The 22,117-nt window shown below is 44.6% G+C and overlaps 1 protein-coding gene across 1 annotated transcript; it reads right to left on the bottom strand.

The window, feature by feature from the left end:
* Positions 1-53: 53 nt before the first annotated feature.
* NR1D2 (nuclear receptor subfamily 1 group D member 2) lies at positions 54-22,117 on the bottom strand. Its single transcript, XM_057424823.1, has 9 exons — positions 22,035-22,117; positions 21,948-22,004; positions 18,638-18,898; positions 16,940-17,028; positions 15,848-15,992; positions 13,795-14,411; positions 10,098-10,283; positions 6,064-6,274; positions 54-1,086 (listed from the first exon to the last, which is right to left on the bottom strand). Exons 2-9 carry the CDS (start codon positions 21,961-21,963, stop codon positions 890-892), a joined length of 1,722 nt encoding a protein of 573 aa, XP_057280806.1. The 5' UTR covers positions 21,964-22,004; positions 22,035-22,117; the 3' UTR covers positions 54-889.

Genomic DNA, 22,117 nt, shown 5'->3' on the forward strand with positions numbered 1-22,117 from the left:
CTCTGCCCCTTTGGTGCCATTCTGGGTTTGGTTTTGGTCTTTTTGTTTTGATGTTGGTTTTGTTTTTTCAAATTAACAAACACAGCATATTAATGCAAACTGGATGTTTTCTAAAAAATGGTCAGCTAATTAGTTCAGCAATATGCAAAGTGCATCTATTTGGTTCTTCCCATAGATCACCTTCTGTTGTAAGTTTAAATTCCTCCACAGTTTAAAATATTGTGAAGAAATTATATGTATACTTTATGTATAGAACTATTTATATACATACACATATATACACACAACTCTGTACTTTATATAGCCATAAACACTCATTACTTAATTATTTATATTATATACACATGGCATGAACACATGCTCAGTGAAGAGTTGGTGCAGGCTGAAATCATTCCATCAGGTTTAATGGAATAACAACAGTGGAAACCATGAGTGAGTTATCAAAAGACAGACATACATCTATAAGATAAGTGAAAGACCAATTAAATCAGCTCTTCCATGTTCCTACTAGCGCAGGATCGTTCCCACCCCATTCCATGCTCTGTATGCACATACACAGCTCTTCTGCGTTCAGTTTACATGAGAGGGCAGCGGTGGTTCTTTTTTTCTAAAGGAAAGAGCAGTCCATATTTACTGGGGCTTATCACAACCTCCTCCGCAGAAGTGCAGCACAGCTGGGTCTGGATGTCTTTGGAGGAGTCTGAATGCTGCGCCGCCGCTAGCTGAAAGCACCTGCTGAAGCGTTATTGCATGGTTAAGGGACAGCTATCAATTGTTCACAGTCTGTGAACTCTCTCTCTCCAACAAGTGGTACAACTGTATAAATACATATTTTAGCACAAAACATTTTAACACGAGGCAAGTCCAAGTACAAATGAGACCTAAAGGCCTATGGGTGAACTTTAAAGGCCAAGAGTTCTTCAGAGTGCATGTTGTTTAAGGAACGCAAGTCGGGCAACTTCAAAAGAAGTTTTGTGAAAATAGAGGCTTCGTTGGGGTGGTTTTTCATTATTAAGGTCCTTAATGCACGGATTAGTGTTTCCTGAAGCGCCTCCACAGAATTGACATTTTCTATTCCGGAGCGATCTAAAAAGAAAGGGGTGGAGGGATTGGCGGTGGAGAAGAGGGGGGGTAAGAGAGAGAAAAACAGGGAGGGGGAAGACTGAATGGATGTAGTTACATACTTTGCACCATAAAACCACTGCAAGAATCACTCACTACATTAACAAGCACAAGAATAATTAAATACTTATGTCAGACGTTTCAAACCCACAATACCAAAAGTCTTTCAAATGTTATTTACTTTGTAAAGTATTAAGCTCACGTGGACCTGGCATCATTCAATCACCTTTCCTGTAATCACTTACCCATGTTTCCAGCAAAGGACAGACTGATGCACACACTTGAATGTTTTGCTGATTCACAGATTTCAATGCAAGGAGAGAGGACACATGAAAGCAAGAAGTTCCAACATTTCTCAAGGCTGGACACAGAACCCTAAACTTAAACTGGAAGTTTATGCTTGAGTGAGAAATCCCACTCAGGACAACCCACACTCATATCTGCCCAATGGGATCCCCAAGACAAGGGAAGTACAAGCCTTGACATGACTGGCCACTATTTCCGAGTGTGTTCTGAAGCACCTACAAAGTGAAACATGATGCACCCAAAAATTCCCAGCTGAGGAAGAATTTCAACATGAAGAAAAATATTGTGCTTCCACTTACTGCACTCATCCCATGCTCAAATCACCCCTTTCCAGAAAATTGTATTTAAGAACAAGCCTGTTGTCCTTAGGTGGAACCTAAGTAACCAGCTTGAAAGGATGGATTTTTAAGCAAAATGCCTCATCTAACAACCATGCACAGGAGCTGTTTTTTCCAAACTGTATCCTGTCTTCTTAAACACTAAGTAAATTCAGCAGGGCACATACATACACGAGTGATGGACATGAATAGAAATGTGCTTTGATGTGTACACATACTTAAGCACTTCATGAACTGGGACACAGAATGACAACAGCTTTCTGGAATAACACTGAGTCAGATCTTACAGTCAGAGTGGGAATCCCTTCCTTATGCTGTCAGTGTCAATCCTATCAGATCTCTCAGGTGAACAGAGTCCAGGAAGTCCTACCAGACTGGTGCAGGTCCCTACTGCTATGGGGAAAAAATATTAAATAAACCACTTAATGATCCATCTTGAAGCAGTTGATGTGTTTTGTTTCTTCAGAAAGACTGTTCCAGAACCTTCTATTCTAACAATTAGGAACTTCAATTAATATCGAATTATTGGCACACATTCCACTCTTCTGTGATGTCCTGGATTCAGCAGTAGCAGTCATTTTTCTCCTTCTTAGTAGCTGGTGCAGTGCTGTGGTTTTGACTTTCAGCCTGGTAACAGTGCTGATAACACTGATGTTTTTAGTTACTGCTCAGCAATGTTTATTCTGACCAAGGACTTTCTGAGTCTCATGCTGTCAGGGAGGAGGGGAATCCAGAAGGAAGCAGAGGCAGGACACCAGACCCAAACTGACCAAAGAAGTATTCCATACCACAGCACGTCATGCCCAGTATATAAACTGGGGGCCAGTTACCCAGAAGTGCTAGATCACTGGTTGGTTGGGCTGGGTATCGGTCGGTGGGTGGTGAGCGGTTGTATTCTCTTCCCTTGTTATTTCCTTTATCATTATTATTATTGGTGGTAGCAGCAGTGATTTGTGTTATACCTTAGTTACTGGACTGCTCTTACCTCAGGCCACAGGAGTTACATTCTTTCGATCCTCCTCCCCATACCTCTGGGAGCAGGGGGAGGAAGCAGGGGGAGTGAGCAAGCAGCTGTGTGGTTCTGGGTTGCCAGCTGGGCTTAAACCACAACAGTGAAGACTGTCATGCTTTCTCCATGACAGCATGAGTGAGGAAATGCCCCTCTGCCTTTATTGGTTAAACCATCTACCCCAGTTACCCCCCACTTCACACAACCTGATTGTTCTACCCTGAGCAGAGATGACAACATAAGCCATATGAGACTTCTCAAGAGCTCTGTGGAGCAGCAACAGTCCTGCCTTGCCTCTGAAGGCAGAAGAATGCAGTCCAGTCTTTCCTGGCTGTCTCCAGCAAGTTACTGTAGGCTCCTCTCTTCAATTAGTGCAAGTCTTTCTTCTCCTTCCCTCTTAGCCTACTTCTAGTTGCTCCCAGTGGCCAGCAGAAGTTTCTGTTAGTACTATCCCAATAAGAAAGAATAATAGAGGGTGTGTATTATACATTCTTCTACCACAAAGTATCACCCTCAGTTAAGAGATTATCTGGTATCTAGTCCTGTGAAAAACACATTTTCAGCTTTGCTTCCACCTTGCTTCTCCCTTCTTTAGAGCCCATGATCCAAATTGCTATCTCTCCTTCATCTTCAACACATCTAGGTAACTGAAGCCAAAGGTTCTTTCAGTTTTGGAATGGTACAAATGTAATTCCTCAGCACCACCAGAAATACTCCCATGTCTCCACTGTATGGCCCCGCTTTTCCTCTCTTTGCATATGACACCAAAACAAGAGGTTCTACACAGTTACACGCACTCCTTGCTACTACTCCTGCTTCTTTCTGCACATTCTAAGTACCCTTCCTAAGACTGGATATTCATCCAGTGTTAATGTGCAGATGCTTCTGACAAGTCTCCTCCCTACTAGCACTAAGAGAGTTCTGAACATTTCTTTTTTTCCCCACTGATGTTTAGTTTTGGGTTGGTTGGTTTGCTCATGGGTTTTTGGATTGTTTTGGGGTTTTTTGTTTTTTAATTTAAAAGATTTTTAACTAGTGCAGCATGGTATGCTACATTCTGGATCACATAAGCAGGATTCAACAGTCCGACACTCTTGTCTGCTTCTGGAGCTGATGTAAATCTTGACTACTTTGCTTTCTTCCTGACAATCTTTTCTTGAGTAGCTTTCTTTCTGAGATGGAGTCATCCTAATTGCATTAAGATTTTATTCTTCCACTTTCAGTTCTACTTTCAGTTACAGCATCTTTGCCTTCGCCTGCATCTCCATGTCATCTTCTTTAATGCTATTCCTGAACCCTTCCTCCTTCTCTAATTGAGCTCTTCCTCCACCTTATGGGAAATTACTCTACGCCTCCTCCTTGAGGGGCGGAGTGTAGAGGATCTGTCATTCAAGATCTGTTTAATCAACAAGTGCCCATGATCCTTCAGTTCTACCAGTACCTTCTCCTCCTGGCTTCCACAAAAGCTGTGTTGGGGACAATTCTGCTCTTCTCAGGCACCTGCCCACATATGAAGCTTGCTCACTTTACTCACTTGATCAAGTAACAACCGCAGCACTTCCATTCAGTTACAAGTTACAGAGTGAAGTTGATCTGAAAGCTGCTAGACTCACAGCGATCATCAAGGATACTACTGTGTCTGGAACATAGGATAAGCATTAAAACACTAGCAAAGCTGTATTTTATAAAGCCCTAGAAACAGCTTGTGAAGATGTCCAGGAAGGCTGTTATCAGACTGCAGATGAGATCACACAGCAGCTAAGCTAGGTAGCAGTGATGTCCAAACTATGATCTGAAAAATCCTCAGCAGCTGCAAGAAGGCTGAATACCAAACTCCACCTCTTTTTGTCATCTTGCACGATTCTGATATTACATGTTGCATGTTACAGACCATCCCTAAGCTAAGCCCTACTGGGAGCTAGCAACTGCATGAAACACCATCTAAAAGCCTGGAGGAGGCTGGTTTGGGGCTATAAGCACATTTAACAGAACAGATACAGCCACTTACATTCAAAACAGGTGACACAGCAATTGTGTCATTCTAGGGCCCAGCAGCTGAGCTAGCAAGAAGAGTGGTTGTAGCATTACACAATGAGGGAAGAAGCCTGGTTCTCAGTCCTTAGTTAAAGGTTATCTCCAGTTCTTGACAATTTAGGTTTTTAAGATAAAATTTGTAAAGCGGAGTCTGGAAAAGCAACTAAACCCCCAGGTTTCTCTCTGTTAACTGAACATTTTCACTAGCTGACTACAGTGCCATGCTTGCTTCATGCTGCCATTCATTCTAGCTTTCAAAGCTTGCAAAGTCTGTACCACCCTTTACTCATTACCACCACTTACAAATTGAAAAGGCTACAGCTGCCCATCGTGTGTTAAAACATTTCAGTTAGGCCTGAATAGCACAAAGCTATTAGACTAAATTGTCCTACCTTGTCTACAGAGGCTTCATGTGCCTACAGCATGATGCCTGGGGTGCCCCTTCCTGATAAGGAAAATGTGGGTCTAAACCACTCATGTGGAAGATGTACACTTGTTAAAGAAGCAAGTGGCCCCCAAATGCTGGCTTGTTGTTTAAGTAGGCACTACTAGCATTCCTGTTAGCTACCTCTAGAGAGCTCCTTACCCAGCAAGCAGGGATTCTGCATCTTGTATTTCAGGCATTATATGCAGAGTTAATGTGCCTAATTTGAGGCTTTAGATAATACTACAGAAGTAGGTGCTTAATCCTTCTTTGAATGTGGGCCAGGGTGTTCTGTATATCCAGTGACTGAAACAAGATACGAGGCTGGCAAAGATGTCAGTGGATTGGCAGACCTTTTGTGGTAAGAAGTCACAATGCAGATGAACAGGGCTTTCTTGCTGACATAGGCAGAGATCAAACCGCTGGATTTGGATTTAAGTAAAATATGCAATAGACCTCCGTGACAGTACTTGGAAGTAGAAATACTGCCTTTTCCCAAGACTTAAGCTGTGCAAGTCAGGAGTCATTTCACTGATGCTGTCCTGGGAAACTTAAAAGTCAGACAAATAGCTTCTAAATGGCCACCAGGCAGCCATGAGATGCATTTTTGCATTCTATAGAAAGTAGTAAGAAAATACAAGCCTACTGTCACATCTTCCCAAAAGGCAGTATCAAAAAAAGCAGATATGTAACTGACAGGCTGCTAGTAGTTTAAAGCCTACTAAGTTGCACTTAGATGTGGAAGAACAGGTATACATTTTACAGGAATCTTCTAATAAAAAGATGTATCTAATAGTTGGCAAAGGTGCAATTCAACTTTCTCTCCTTACCAGCAGATACCAGGACAACTGCTGTAAACAAACTCATTTCCTCATCACTAAGTTGCAGGGCATTTAGTTTCTCGCTAAATTCAAACATTGAGTTGAGCAGATCACCGGCTCCCATTGAATGCAGGTCATCCACACTGTACTTCTTTCCACTCAGGAAGGTGACGGTACGTTCCTTTGCATCAAACAGAGACGCAAACCGTACCATTAAAACCTGGCGGAAGAAAAAACAGAACAAAACCACATAAATATAGGCAGAATTCAAGGAAAGACAAAGAAAAAATTAAACCTTTTAACATCATCCCAACTGTCTCATTAACTGCTGTACAAGCATTCTACACAGACACTGACAGCATGCTATTGACCTGTCAAAATCAGTGCAAGCTCTGACCCAGTAGCCTGAGAGAAACAAACAAGTGAAGAAATTTGTCAGTGGATGCAGGGGAGGGGCTACAGCACACCAAAGGGAAGAAAATTAAAATGTAAGCCTCAGACAGACTGAGCCACAAAGACAATGCCATTCATAAATATGCCAGTAGGTCAACTTGCTTAAGCCATCGAACAGCCAAAGGCATACAGAGCATTAAAAGAAAGGCTTTCTTGGCCACACTCACAAAAAGCAAAATGAAGATACTGAACCAGATTCTTGCTTGGTGTAAAGTGGAGCAGCTCCATTGAAACAATGCTGATTTACACCACCTAATGATCTGGACCACTAGGCATTCTTTGGGAAAGTACCATGCTGCATCACTGTATCCACAGGAATGTTAAAGAGCTCTGGTAGAAAGAAGCCAGAGGTACAGCCTTCAAAAGTCAAGGGAAGCAGGGCTTGAAACAGCACCTGGTCTGTAGCTGCAGCTGGGAATACCCTTTTGGTATAAGCACCTGGGCTGGAGCAGTTGACATGTGCTGAACTTACCCCTCTGGGCTGAAATTTCTCTTGTGGTTTCTCAGTCGTACTGTGAACGTTTCCCTCTGGAATGGCTTGTAAAGTTTCATTTGCTCACGTTCAACAACCTTATTTACTTGTCCAAGGTTTAAGCTGCACAGAACAGCCTTCTTATTTAGAGAAAATGAACCAACTGGCACTGGTTAGAACTTCAGACTTGTGATAATCTCTTGGTGTGAAAGTTGTCTCTTGTCACTTACCCTACATAACTGCATGAATTTAAATGTGTACTACATTTGAGAAGAGAACCAGGTTTTCAGCAAAGACTGGTGCTTTTGACAAGCTTTAAAGAAGGACGGCTCAAAAAAATGAAGATGTTTGAGAATTTAAGCACCATTCATGCACGTTAAATGACCTGCTCCTAAATTTAAACAGCCAAATGACATGCAGCAATCTTGATGGACACATAAGCACTATATATTGTTCACCTTTGTCAGCTAAGCTATGTGTCCTTTGATGATATTGACTACAGCGTGCAGAAACCTAGGTGCAGAAGCCCTCAGAATACAAGAAAAGGACACAAAGGGCAGGCAGACACAGCTGAACTTGTGCATTAGCAGGGACCTACCAGGTACCCCAACCTTTCAGTTAAATATGGTTATTTCCCTTACCAAACTGGGCTTCAGAAACATTAACTTTAAATAATGAGCAACCAGCATTAACATTGTTATTCAAAACTGAAGCCCATGAAACTGTGTTGATTTACACTAAGGAAAAGACCTATAGATTTCAATGTCACCCTTCTAATCTAAGGAAGAATGGTTTAGACGGGCATAGCACATGATTAATTCACCCCATTTCACTTCAGGATTCTTATTTGTGCATGCTGAGGATATACCTGCTCAACCCCATCACCTGACCATAGCAATATAAGCACATGAAAGTCTCCACATAGGTAAGTGCTTGCTCACTTCTCCCCCAGAAATTGAGTCACTACCCCAATGGATCCAAGGTCCTTCTTAGTTCTGCCATCAACTACATCTGGAGTGGAGGCTTGTGGATGTTGGGGAGGACCAACTAAAAATCCAGTTGAGTTCCTTATTTGAGACTCATGGCTATTTCTAACCTGGCTCCCATTAAGGCCATGTAGATCCCACCACTATATAGCAAGGTCCCCAGTACCCCCAGTTTTAAGAGGGCTTCTTAGCTTACATATGTGTAATTATATACAGCTATGCTGCTTCTCCACCAACATAGTCTCCATGCATCTTCTTGTCCCCAGACAAACAAGCATTCCTTGAATATGAGCTAGTGGTAAGCACAGTGCCAAGACAGCCACACACTGGTGCCGAAGGGAGCCAGAACAGGCTCCGAGGCAGTACTTTTACTCAGCTACTTCTATTAACATGCAGATGTTGGGATATCCTAGTTTAGTTACCCAGAAAAAAGAAATGACCTTGTACGTACCAGGCTTTCAAGATGTTTTTGCATCTACTGCAATGATTTCATAAATCCTGCTGGGTCTGGTTTTTTTCCAGTGCTCTGCAGCATTATTTTTTCATTTGTTTGTTTGTTGGGATTTGTTTGTTTATGTTTTTTTTTTCCCTGTTGCTAAGATGCCAACATAGGCCTTTAACTACAGGTACCAGCTTGGTAACAGAAATCATTAATGTTTCATTAATAAGTGAACAGGGATAAGCATGCAGCCATACATTATTATTAATTCTCTTTGATATAGTAACTTATCAGCAGTGCTTGTAACTGGCAAAAAGGCATATGAATAGGCTTGAGGTGAATAAAAGGCAGGACCAAACATTTTACGTGCAAAACATGAAAATTTGATCTTGCATTCTAGGAACAGTTCAGGCTTGATTCTCTACCCTCCTCGCAGGCACTGGACAGCATACCACTTTACAGAGGAAGGAACTAACATTTTTGTGTAATGTGAACACCAGTTTAACAAGCTGTAGTGAAGAACTGAAAATACAACCCTTAGCTCCAGGAGCCGTAGATGACTTGTAAAAGGTCAAGAATAACTGCAAAAAATACATGACAGCAAAATAGAAGAAACAAAGAAACTGACATGCTCCAGGCACCAGGTCTTGCAGTGTAACCTGTACTTTCCAGCCCAACAATTACCCATTTTAGAACCAGGCTAAACAAATGCAGGTGGAAGACCCATCACATTACACAAGAAATGGCTTCAGTTCAAGTAAATATGAAATCCAGCATCTCTCTTTGAACGAATAAATCAACTAAACAAGAGCAAAAACATCACCAGTCCTGCCTTCCCCAGGAAAGCACACAACACTGAATACTTGGGATTTCAGCTCTACCAGCCCTTTATGTTTAAACTTGACATTTGAATACTTATAAAACGTGTATGGTTTCCAACAGATGCAGGAGTATGGAAGAGGAACTTAAACCTTAAGTAAAGGTCTCTTTGTGAAGGTCACTAATTATAAAACAGCATCAAGCTCTCCAGTATCACTTCCAATTTAACACCACTAATTCGTACATATGTCATGATCACAAGTGGATGAAATTAACCACAAGGACTTGGTGGGATTAGTCTGTGAGTCACGTTGCAGGTGGTACGACATCTACAGAACTGCAGTAGTACAGCTAGTTACCAGTGTTACTATGCTGGAGATGGAGGCTTCAGCAACCCCCAACTGCCATCAAAGGCTAGTGGTGGCTGGTCAGGATGGATGCCCTGGCTTTGGTAGGGAGCACAGCGGCAGAAGGAAGGACATACAGAGTGATAAAGACTTTCCTCTACAAAACTGGTCAATAGGTAACTTTCTAAACTAGCCACACTTCCAGATGCACTGTGCTCCTCTCCAGGCTAAGCAAAGACAGCTTTCAAAGTAGTTCCTCCTATGCAAACCCAATAAACTCCTCGCTACTCATTTATTACTGCCCAGGGAAGAGGAAGAGGTTGAAAGCCTGAGCAATTTTAAGCTTGTTGGAAGAGGGACAGCTCACCAAGATCTGACCAAACAGAAGCACTGGCACCATCAGCTTAAAGAAACAGCATCCACGAACAAGCTGGTTTTGCCCCATATAATCCAGTTCTATTTATTTTTAAGGGGGTCAGACTGATGCACAGCTTGTCAGGTCCACAATATACACACAGTGGTCTCACCTCAAAGGTCCCAGCCTTCAGAAGATTAACCTGGTCATGTTGGGAGAGATCTCGGAAACCTGGGATGCGCTTGGCAAACTCCACCACTTCCTTCACTGCAGGGGTAAAACTCAGGGAAAACTCTTCCCAGACTTCATGGCCAGACTTGTTTGGGTCCACATGGGGAGTCTTACTCATTGGGCAGACCTATGTTTATGAAACACATGCAGAAAACAACTCTTTATCATTACAAGTACTAACAAATACTTGAAAAAGGCAGGTTTATTCTTCAAGAAAGCTTTGCAATAATGATGCACAGAGAAAAAAAATTAGTATTCCTCAGCCAGTTCCCAAAGCAACTGGATTTCTCCCCCTCCCTTTAAAATGAACAAAAAAACCCCACCACAGCAGTTCAGTAGCAATCTGTTTCTAAATTTGCTGACCTTGGCAACGTCAACATCACTTACAGCAGAAATGCTGAGAGAACCCAGGTTATGCTGTTCTTCCCTGATCTCAACTTCATGCCAGACCTCTGGATTTTTTGCTTGCATTACTCCTGTAATCTCACAATTAATCACGATTTCACAATCAACTGCAATCTCACAGTCACTACTACATTCATTCTAATCTATCTTTCTTGTTTTGCAGGCAATTAAAGTGATTCAGTCAAGGTGACAAACGTGTCAACACCAGAGCAAGGAAGCGAGCCTTGGCTTCCTGAGTCATGGGTTTACCAAGACAACCTTCCCCTCCTAAATGTTTATTTTTATCTGCATCACTGAAGGAGGATGACCAAGGAACTGATATGCCAATCTTGCTCAGTCACAAGAAAGAGCAAAAAATGCTCTTTCTTTTATACAAACATACAGCAATTTTTTGTAGGACAGTCTGAATCTATTACAATGAGATAAGAAGTATCAGTCAAGGCTGACTGCCAACAGATTCCCTCTGTAAAACCCAACCTGATGCGCCGAGATAATTTCAGTTCTGCTTTCTAAAATCTGCATCTTTTAATGAAGTTTAAATCTTTTAATATTCATTTCACCTGTCATCAAGGATGAGAATTCCTTTAAGTATTCCTCACAGGTATACTAAAAGGTGGATGTAATCCTACATAATGTCAGCCAAGCAAGTGAAACAGATTAGCAATTTCTCAGAGCTATGCTGGCTTTTTCATGTTGAAACTGATAATTGCCTAGCAATTCTTTGTATGGAAGATCCTAAGATAACAATATATTCAACAGATATATATACACACATGCAGGAGTGTGCGTTTGTGTATTTAGCAACGGCTAGAGAAAACAAGATGGAGATAGATGTAAATTTCTGATGTGGTTTTTTTTTTGCTGGGTTTTGTTTGTTTGTTTTCAAATGCCAGTTGGTAACTGGGCAGTCAATACACAGAAAGCTCTTCCCTTTCTCTTTCCTCTGAAGTCGAAGAACAGCATTGTAGATTTCTTGGTTCAGCTGTGAATCACAACATAACTTCTATCTGAGGACAACACCCAAACCTAAATGATTACATATGGAGTAAAGGGGGACCTTTCCCATAAACTGAGAATCACTAAATATTTTGGTAAAATAACAGGTCTAGGCACACAACTAGAAGCACGACAGACGTTAAACCACTGCTCTGTTGATGGTATTGCAACAGTTCACACAAGTATTGCTAAAAGCACAGTACGCTCTGAAAACAAAGAATCTGGTTCAGCACTTGGCTCTGAATCGGACACAAAAAGCACCTCAACTTCTCATCCTACGATGATCTACCCTAACTCCCAGGCACTCTGACCCACAGGAAAACCACCAGTTTTCCCCTCTATGTACTATGTCTAAGCTCTCTTGAGACCTCTGCCCAAGAGTCATGGAATATCTTAAGTTGGGCTTGACGATCCTTATGAGTCTCTTCCAACTCCCTGTTCCTTGCAGGACTACCTAAAACTACACCATAGGACTAAGAGCATCATCCAGACTCTCCGTGAACTCCAAAAGGCTTCCTATGGAAGCAGGTGTCAACTTGTACAGTCACTAGCTGTCTTTAGAGAACCTTGTCAGGAATGACCTGTTCTTTTCTGTGCAGGTATTGAGTAAAAAAACCAAACCAAATTCCTGAACATCTGTCTCTATTCTGGTTCAGAGACTAACTGCACTCCCCTATTGCTACTGATTCATTTTAGACGTATCCTAATCCAAGTTCCCTGTCAACCCCCCCATTCATGTCAGGGAGGGAGGGTGCAGTGCTCGGCTGGATTCAGTTTTGTCTCCTCATCATCAGCTGTGTTAAACCTCCCTGCAGCTACTATGCACAGGTTAAAATGACTGGTTTGGGCCTCTACAGGCAGGGCCACTCCCTGCCTGCCCATACTGGCAGGTTTAACCTCTGCTTCTCAGGAGTGCCAAGAATGCCACTGCAGTGACTCCACATACTTTCTCTGCAAGGAAGAAAGGCTGGGAATTACTATTTGCCCAGAGTCTGCAATTAAAGTCAGAGCCTGCTAGCAATGGCATGGTCCACATCTGTGGTAGCCAAAGAAGAGAAAAAAAACAAACCAAAACTGGAAAAGAAAAACAACAAAAGAAAAACCCAGCATCAGGATAAGCAGCCTTCACTGTGTGAAGACCTTCAGGGGTCTTCAAGAACATGTGAAGAACCTTTACAAACTTAGAGGAAGAAAACCACTGGCAGCTCAAGTACTTCAGAAAGGTCAGGGGCTCGTGCCTCTTGACAGGAGTGCAGAATGAGAACAAGGATGTTATGCTCCCTCATCCCAGGCAATTCTAGTGATAAATAGAAGGACAATCTATTTTAAGGGGCTTACAGAACCAGCTGCCTGAATGGCAGAGGAACAGCAGGTGCAAGGCAAAAGGGAGGGACCTGTTAAGGAAAGGAAAAAAAACAAAATCTACATGCAAGAAAATCTTTGTTAAGAATTCAGTGAGAAAGTGTAATAGCAAAGTCATCTAAGGTTCCTAGAAGCGTGTTCAGAGCTACACTTGAGCAAGTACTACAGAAAAGACCCTCAACCAACAAGCAGTTCCATCTGTGCATGTTCCTCCTGCTTCTGTTCAGAGCTGAAGATGTTCTGGGGAGAAGGATATGCAATGTGGGTCCCACTGAGTCTGTATTTTACACTGCCTGTAAAATTGGCTTAGCCCTGTTAAAACAAAACACCACCCAAGAAAAACAAACAAACAAACAAAAACCCCAAAACCAACACAAACAAAAAAACCCTCAAGAAAACCAGTAACAAAACCAGCCTATGCAGACTGGCTTAAAATCCTAGCCCCGAGGTTTCAACCCAGAAATTTGCTTCAAATGCCTTGAAGGAAAATACAGCATATCCGATTGTATAGATATCTTAAAGTGAAGCCTTCAAGACTGAGTGAAGAAGGCAATTTATAAGCTCTATTTATAAACATCCATTTTCATGTTAAGTCAAGCCAGGCAAAACCTGCAAGTTTTCTTCAACCTTTGACATCAGGCTATTTTCAGTTTGCTAAAAAGCAAGAAACCCCATCACTTCTATGATTTCAAACCCTCCACACAACTTGAGCCACTATTCCCCTTCATCACAATGTGTACTCTCAAACTCATGTCTCTATTTTAGGTTTCAGCAGTTGTGCCAATAGTGCGCAGCTTCACTGAAGTGGCACAGATGGATCACAGCCATCACCAAGCCTTTTACTAAGTCATATCAAACAATTGATATCAATATACCAGATGCATTCTTCCTCCAGTGCTGCAAGAGTAAGTGGTACTCTTGTTTGAAGAATAGCCATCTTCTGGGATCCTATCACACAGTCGCTGAGTATAACCACTGGTGAAGCTCATACAGTGGCCATTTGGGAAACACATGGTGTGCCCACTTGGATAATGCATTGCACTTCTTCCTTTGTACTGTCCACCAAGATGCTGCTCACTTTCAGGGTACTGAGGGCCGCCGAGCCCACTAACACAGTGGTTGCTGCTCAAGATGTACTGCTCAGTGTTCTTTGACACTCTCTCCCCACTCTGGGGCTGCATCACCTCTGCTGGGTTTTGGGACTGTTCTTGGTTGTACATGAAAGTGTCTTTATGGGCCCTAGTGACCATACCGATCACTTCTTCCTTCGCCATGTCAGCACCAGGAGGGGAAGAAGGGCTTTTGATGGTTTCCCGCTCTTGCTTGGGCTTGGAGGCAAGGTCTTCTTGAGGTGCCTGATCTTGATGTTCTGTTAATGCTTCACTGGGTAAGTGACCGCTGAACTGGCTGTTCATCATGGTTTTCATGGCACTCTGCATTTCAATCAGCATCCTCTGTTTTTCACGTTTGGGAATACGGCCAAATCGAACAGCTACGAAGGTGGGGAGATGAAAGTGGGGGAGGAGGAGAGAAAAAGAAGGTCAATTCTGAAAGCGTTAACATGGCACACAGAATACGCACCCCCATCAAAAATCCTGCCTTTCAAAGGAAGACATTAACTGCTCTCACCAGTACTACAGCAGGGGTATTACCACTGAAGTCAAGGATTGAGCTACGAAATAGACGCTACTGTTGACATACAAAGAGAAGGCAGCTCTACAGCATATAATCTAAAGCCTTTTCCCCTTTTGCTACAAACCTGGCTATGGACCACACACAGTTCTTAGTTAACTGTCAGGCTTTAAGACTTGACCAAACCAGTACAACTTTGTGAGCTGACAATTAGCTGAATGCAAACACAATTCAGAACATATTTGAATATGTCCTACAAGACCGCTCCTTATAGACCAATTATATAACTTGCCAAAACAAGAGAGTCAGTGCTGAGTGCAACGGTACATTTTCCTGATAACTTTGCCTTGACATTTTCTGATGGCAAGGGGATGGGCATTATTGTGGCTGCAGCATTTTTGACCCTGTCCTAAGGAATCTACAACTGCCTCTACCAGCCCATCCAACCACAGCCTTACAAGGATTTATAACCAGTTTCGACTGATGTAATTATGTTTGTGCAGTAGTCCATCATTACTGTAACTAACTCTCTTTCATTAAAGCAGGTGCAACCTTATGTGCAAACAAGCGCCTAGGGGATGAAATAACTCGCATGCACGACAAGAACTCAGAACAATTATTTAGGATAAGTTTTAACACTCCACCCACTAAATTATTAACAGCCCAAGATTCCTGGTTCTTGTGAAATAAACACCCTGAGAAAATTAAAAAGTGAAACAGGAGGAAGAGTTCTGGTTTGTGACATCAAGCTGCAGCAGATAAATGAACTACAACTTCAGCATTACACTTTAAAATGTCACAGGGAGTGGATAGCAAGCAAGGTGGTCAGAGACACAGCTCGACATTACCCTTTCCTCCTTGCCTGCCCCCTCCCTCCAAGGGGAAAAAAAAAAGCCCAGCAGGTACACGGTCATTATGCTCATCCCATGCACCCAAACCTAACTATTTAGGCTTTATAATGATTACTCTAAGACTATCAGCTTAGGCAGAATTCCCTTTCATGGAAAAAGCAACACTAACAACGCAAACTCGCAGAAACAAAATCGAGACTCTTATTACAACCATACCCCTAAGAGACCACTGCAGAGCATCCCACTGCATTAGCCTCCAGGGACAGTATTATGTTACCAGTTCAGGATGGTCAGGGAGCAAGGCAAGCTGATCTTAACACTCCCAAACAGGTAACCTGACCCTGACAACAGGGCTGGCAGCGTTATCTGCCATTAAGACCCTTAGCAATCGGTTCCAAGGTGGGCAGCATATTCCCTCTGAGAGGACCACTGCTCAGGAACATACCATCTCTTGACATCCCAACAGACAGGCATTTTTTGAAACGACACTGCTGGCATCTGTTCCTATTCATTCTCATTATAGAGCAATTGTTATTCTTCAAGCACTTCTTATACTGGATGTTTTGTTGAATGCTTCTTCTGAAAAAACCCTGTAAGCAAACAAAAATCCCAGAACTATTATTACAGCACATGTCAAATCCTCCTGCCAAGATTCACCTCTCCACAAGCACAGAAAACTTTCCTGCCTCCCATAAGCTGCTTCAGAGCCATCAGCCCAAAGTGAGTTTACAGAACTTGCTACTGCTCATGACATACTTTGTGTGTGATCTATGTATAATGCAAACTAATTATGATTTCTAATTATAGAAGATGCTAAGTTGCTTCCTGCATAGTCAGCAGCTAAGAGCAAAATATCTCCAGTATTACCTCTGTCACTGCACTGACAGTTTCTAAGAGATGCACTCAATCTCCTATGACATCAGCACAAAGATGAAAGTCAAAATCAGATCTTTTGACTTCAATCTCCAGTCTGGCAACAAAACCATCCTGTTGTCCCATATGACCTTCAAAGGTGGTTCCTTCACATAACCCTTAAGTTGATAAGCTCTGTCACCGAACACAACATTTTCATTGTTACAGTATTAGAAAATACAGATTTACTGATGCATGAACACGCAAGCACATAGTTCTGGCTTTCCCTGTGATAAAGAACTGCCTTTCTGAAGCTGTTTTGTTCTGTGTCCTAGCCCAGACGACAACTCACACCCACTATCTCTTAATGCAATTAACATTCACATGTCTGGCGTGACATGGTCCTTCCCACCTCTGTCTGCAGGTCTTGTTATCTGCCGTGCACTCCAGGTCAGGCAGGACTGGACAAGGGACAAGAACTGAAAGCACCGCAGAGTTTGGAAGATGCTGTGTCCTGCTAAGTGATTTGCCTTTTCCTGCAACTTACACACCGCCTTGAATTTCTCAGATTTGAATTTAACAGAGAAGCATACCAATATTTTTTTTTGGCAGCATCACCCCCTTTCCCCTATGGGGAGAAGTTGACAATTTCACCAGCAGAAAGGTGAGCAGAAACACAGCTCACCTTGCAGCCCTCACAGGCATGAACACCATAATGAAATCCTGAAGCGACATCTCCACAGACTTTGCAAAGAAGAACCATGCCATTAAATTCTAGAATCAGAACAGAAAAGTCAAGGATATAGAAAACCAATAACAACTGAAAAGAGTGTTTCCAGCTTTTAAAACCTAGACTGAAAGCAAAATATGTCAGGTCAGTTCAACATACAAAAAACACAGCAGAGGAACAAACAAGAACATACAAAATCCCTGACCAGTTCAGAAGCTACCAGTGCAAGAGAGGGCCAGGGGGGAAGGAGGAAGACAAACATGAAGCATTCATCAGGACAGGGAGAAAGCATGTATTCACTGGACTTTCAATCACAGCAGCATTATACTGAGTTGCAGAAAGTCTGGTTACATTCACACGCTTTTAAAGGGACCATTTAGTTAACTAGGCTACCAAAGTTTGGGCTCAACTTGTTTTTTCCATCAGGACAAAGTAAGCCCATATAAAGGCTACAGTTTCCCCAACAGAGAATTAACATATTTTCTTTAAAATGGAAATATTAAAGGACATTTATTTTATTATATTTCATAAACAAGCTATACACTCTACCTATCTGATAACAATTTAGAACTGGTAACTCAGTCACATCCTCATACGTAAACACTACTCAATTGAGTGCATATCCAGATCGGCACGCTTGCATGCTTGAACTTGAAAGTACTTTCTCAGCCCTGTAGATATGCTCATGGTTTGGGTTTTTTAAACTCTTCCCCACCTGTTTTATTTCAGCTTGTCAATACATTCAGTAAAGACTTTTTGCAAGTCCTAAGTGCTGGCCTAACACTGCTTTCAATGAAGCCAATGGGAGTCTTACCAGTGACTTCAGTAACCACAAAATTACCTTAACAGTGAGCAACAAAGGCAGCTGGAAATACTCCTGCAGAAACATATTCTACCAGGAAAAATAATGTATTTGACATTTGGGTTTCATTTGTAAAGAGGAACTAAAACTTTATTTTTTTCATGGTTTTGAAAAAGAACCAAACCACAAAAATCTGGTTTTGTTTTTGTTTTTTTTTTCTTTACCTAGCTAGTACTGAGCTAAAAATGTTATCTATCTATACATCCATGCATTCACACATCCGCCTGAGCAGTTTACAACAGGTTGCATCTTCAGGAAACTCTGCCGTGACACCAAAAACACAGCTGATAGTGAATTTTTAAGAGGAAGTAAATGTTCTTACTAAGAACTTAGGATAGGAACATTATATATAAGAAAAAAAAAAAGGGGGGTGGTGGTGAGGGAAGACTTTTAAGGTAGAACTGTTACATGTTTAGTCTACATTCATAACAAATGAAAATGATAAAACAATTCTGCCATTAAAAGACTTGAGCCTTCAAAAGACTAGTCTGAATTCCAGCCGGGTGTGTGGTAAAATGCTCAATTCAGTACTCAGTTTGATTCCTGCCCTTCCAAAATTGTTTAAATATAGTTCTTTATCACTGATCCCCTCCAATTACCAAAACAGCACAAAGTAAGTAGCTGGAGCTCGACAGTTGAATGCATTTTAAAGGACTATCCTTTAGTTCCATGCTTACGGATAATTACAGAAATGCCTTCACAGCAAACCACACAGAGGACCTGGTCATAATACACAGGGTTGCAATACACAGGGGGGAAACGGTGGTTACAGGAACTGGCACCAAACATACTTGTGACTCCATTATGGCCTTTTGTCAAGCCAGCAACACTCGACTGGTTTGTTTTAATAGTCTCCTCCAGCCGATCGCTCTTTGGTGCCCCATCAGAGCCCTCGCTGCCCCGGCCGCTGCAGCCACTTTCCGAGGAGGAGCTGTTTGGAGAAGATGGTACAGGCGAAGAGGACGACTGGAAACCGCTGTCTGAGCTCTCGCTGTGACATGAGGCTGGGCTAGATGCCGAGCTTGAAGAGCTGATGTAAGCTATCACACCCCCTAAGGCGAGAAAAAAAAGGCAGCACAGTGACATAACAAGCAGACATGCACCGCTGCCATGTGAGCCACACCATGACCCAGCACCACCAGACTCAGAGATCACGTGTTCCTGGGCACACTCCTTTCCCTCCCTCCCTCCCTCCAACTTGCTCCTCTCCATTTGTTTTCAAGGGCTGACCTCCCAGTCCGCCCCATCCCCTTCTTCCCTCTTATCAGCCTCCTCTGATCAAAGTCAAGCTGAAACAGGAGACCCAAAGGACAGAGCAACAAACCATGCTGCAGGACGGGGCAGTGGGGAGAGGCCACGGGGAGGCCCAGGGAGGGCTTCCCTGGCCACCCTCTGAGCAGAGGAGCCACAGCAAAGCCAGGCCCTTACAGTGCTGCGGAGCTGGAATGCAAACAAGCTAGGTTGGGGACAGAAATAGGGCAGGGAGAAAGACTTCGTGCAGGCTGCGTGCCAGAGGCACAGAAAGGAAGGACTGGGAGGTGCTCATGATACAGAAGGGAAGGGGGCAAGGGAAAGTAATAGCACTGCCGCCTGGTTAACCTACTGAGCACCATTTGTCCAACTGCAAGCCTTCGCAGCGCTTCTAGCAGTAGCTAAACTCCACCTGCTAGGCTGCTATTTGCAGTCTCTGTCCTGCCGCGTCTTGCTATCTGACGCACTTGAGAATCCCTCAAATGAAACAGCTTTTTGTCCTCAGATAGACCTCAGAGCAGTAATGGCTTTTCTCAGGTTCCTTTTTCTTGCTTCTAAGCAAGAGAAGGTTGTTTTCACTTCACTGGAGTTTGTCTCCAAGGCTCAGCATTTCAAAAGCCAATGTGAAAACATTATTTCACATAAGAACTTCAATAGTAAAAGCCACTCAACTGTTCAAATAAACTACACTCCGCAAGCTCATGCCTGTACTGCTATTTAGAGCGTCTTCACAGACAACTCAGTACAACTTCACACACCAGTAAGGATTAAAAAGTTTACAAGGGCCATATGCTGGCTTCCTCTGGAGGAATAAAAGCATTGGTGTCTTTAGGGTCCTTGGTCAACTGAGCTGGCATGGCAGGTTGGGGCTGCAGCTCCCCACATCAGACATCACCTCCTCACAGACAAAGGCAGCGCTGTTATACAACCCTGGAAAGATCACTGCTTGCAGGTAGACAAATTTTCATTACTTCTATCAGCTGTAATGGTCCTCTCAGCATTTCTGCAGCAGCTTCACTGGCCCATTTCCTCTTTATCATCTAATGTTTTCTACCAAGGAAACCACCACCAACACCATAAAAAAGCATGCACCACAGGATCCCCTACCTGGTGGGGCAGAAGTCAGACCAAGCAGCTGTGTGACACGTGCACTACATGCAAGTTGATTCTCAGACTCCTGGGCACCCGTGCCCCTATGCCCCACCACAGCCATCATTCCTGCACAGATTGTGTTCTGTTCCAATAAATCCTCCCTGCAGCACGGCACACATTCAGGATTGGGGGTTTTTGGAGCAAGGAGAATTGCAAGGGAGACACGGGGCCAGCAACAACATGAGGAAAAGACTTTGCCAAACACCCGTGTTAGTGCCAGACATCACCCATCTGACAAAGGTCTGGGTGCACGTGCCTCTGCCAGGTCAAAGCTCGCAGTCCACCTGCTCCGAGAAGCACCAGGCTCCTTCTTAGCAGGCACCGTCCTTATCTGCAAAGGGCAAAGCAGGGCACACAAACACAGTCCCTGCAGGGAACTCCCGTGTTCCTCCACGCTGCCACCTTGCCCCACTATCGCTAAACCCTGCCTCATAAACACTGATGTTCCTTTTCTCTCAAGGGTAACACCAATGTCACAGGGGAGCATGGGAAGGGTATGCCTATGAGGAGGTTCACTCCTTGTCTTCCGAAAGCCTAAGGAGCCCACAGAGTTGTGCTACTGCTGTATCCTAGGGAGCTTGTCAGTCTTGTCTGCATCACGGTCAAGACTCCCATTACTTTTCTTATTTTAGAAGCTATGTCTCCCTGTAAGCCTTATTTTTGTTTGGCCAGCAGTCAGAGTCAATTCCCATACAATAGCTCAGGGTGACAGCTCAAAACAAAGCCCCTGGTCTGTGCACTGGTCGGGTTTTTTAAACTGATCCCCTACAGAAAGGGACCCCCGATGGCCGGTGGGTAAGGCAGTCCTGGGTTTTGCTTAGGGAACCCGGTGCACGGATTCAATTAATGAGGGGAAGGGGGAAACACCGTAGCGCTCAAGCATCTGAAAGGAAGGTGTAGCGATACAGAAAAGCGAAGGAGGCGGCAAACTGGGTCCACGCTTAACCGCTTCCCCCGGCCCCAAGGACGGCGCTGCGGGGGCACCACTGACCGCCCTTCGCTAGCGGGGAAGAGAAGGGCGCAGGAAGCAGGACCCGGGGCTGCGCGGGAAGGGCCCGTCCCGCCGCCCCCTCCCCGTTACACAACGCCTCCCCCGCGCACCGGGCCGCTCCACGTGCGGGGCCGGCGAGCAGGCAGCCCCCGCCGCCGCACACGGCCGCGCGCGTGCGGGCACCTCCCCCCTCCCTCCCCGCACCGGGACCTCACGCCCCCCCCCCCCCCCCGCCCTCCCTCGACCGCGGCCTTGGCGCGGCTGGGGGCGGAGCCGGGCCCGCCGCAGCCCCACGTGTCCCCGTCGCGCCCCGCCGCCGCCGCCCCGAATGTAGGTCACCAAAACAGCGGCCGCCTCACGTGTCCGCGCCGCCAGCAGCCCCGCGCCGCCGCCCCGGCACTATTATGCAATCCGCGCGTCACCGCCCCGCAAGGCCAATGAGCGGGCACGCCGCGCGGAACGTAAACACAGCGCGCACATGGCTCGCCCGGCGGGTCCATGTGAGGCAGCGCGCCGCCGTCCCGGGCACCAGCGGGGCCGCGGCCGGGCAAGCGCCGCCGCTCGCCGTGCTCTCACACACACACACACACGCGCACACACACACACACACCCCGCGGCGCCACCGGCAGCCCTTGCCCGCCCGGCCCGGCGGGACTGCCCCGTGCACAAGCACCCCCCCGTACCCCCTGCCCGCAGCGGCAGCTTACCAGCGCTGACTTCCATGGCGGCCTCCTCCCGCAGGGGCAGGGGCGGCGCCGCGCTGGGCTCCGCCGGGCCCGGCACGGCTGTGCTGTGCTCAGCTCCGCTCGGTCTCAGTGTCTCCAGAGGCCGTCTCCCGCCGCAGCGCTACATGCAGCGGGCGAGCGGGAAGCAGCCG

The sequence above is a fragment of the Pezoporus wallicus genome, unplaced genomic scaffold (genome assembly GCF_028554395.1).
Source record: "Pezoporus wallicus isolate ANWC-B61680 ecotype Strahan unplaced genomic scaffold, APGP_CSIRO_Pwel_v1 contig_3181, whole genome shotgun sequence".
NCBI classification, from domain to species: Eukaryota; Metazoa; Chordata; class Aves; order Psittaciformes; family Psittacidae; genus Pezoporus; species Pezoporus wallicus.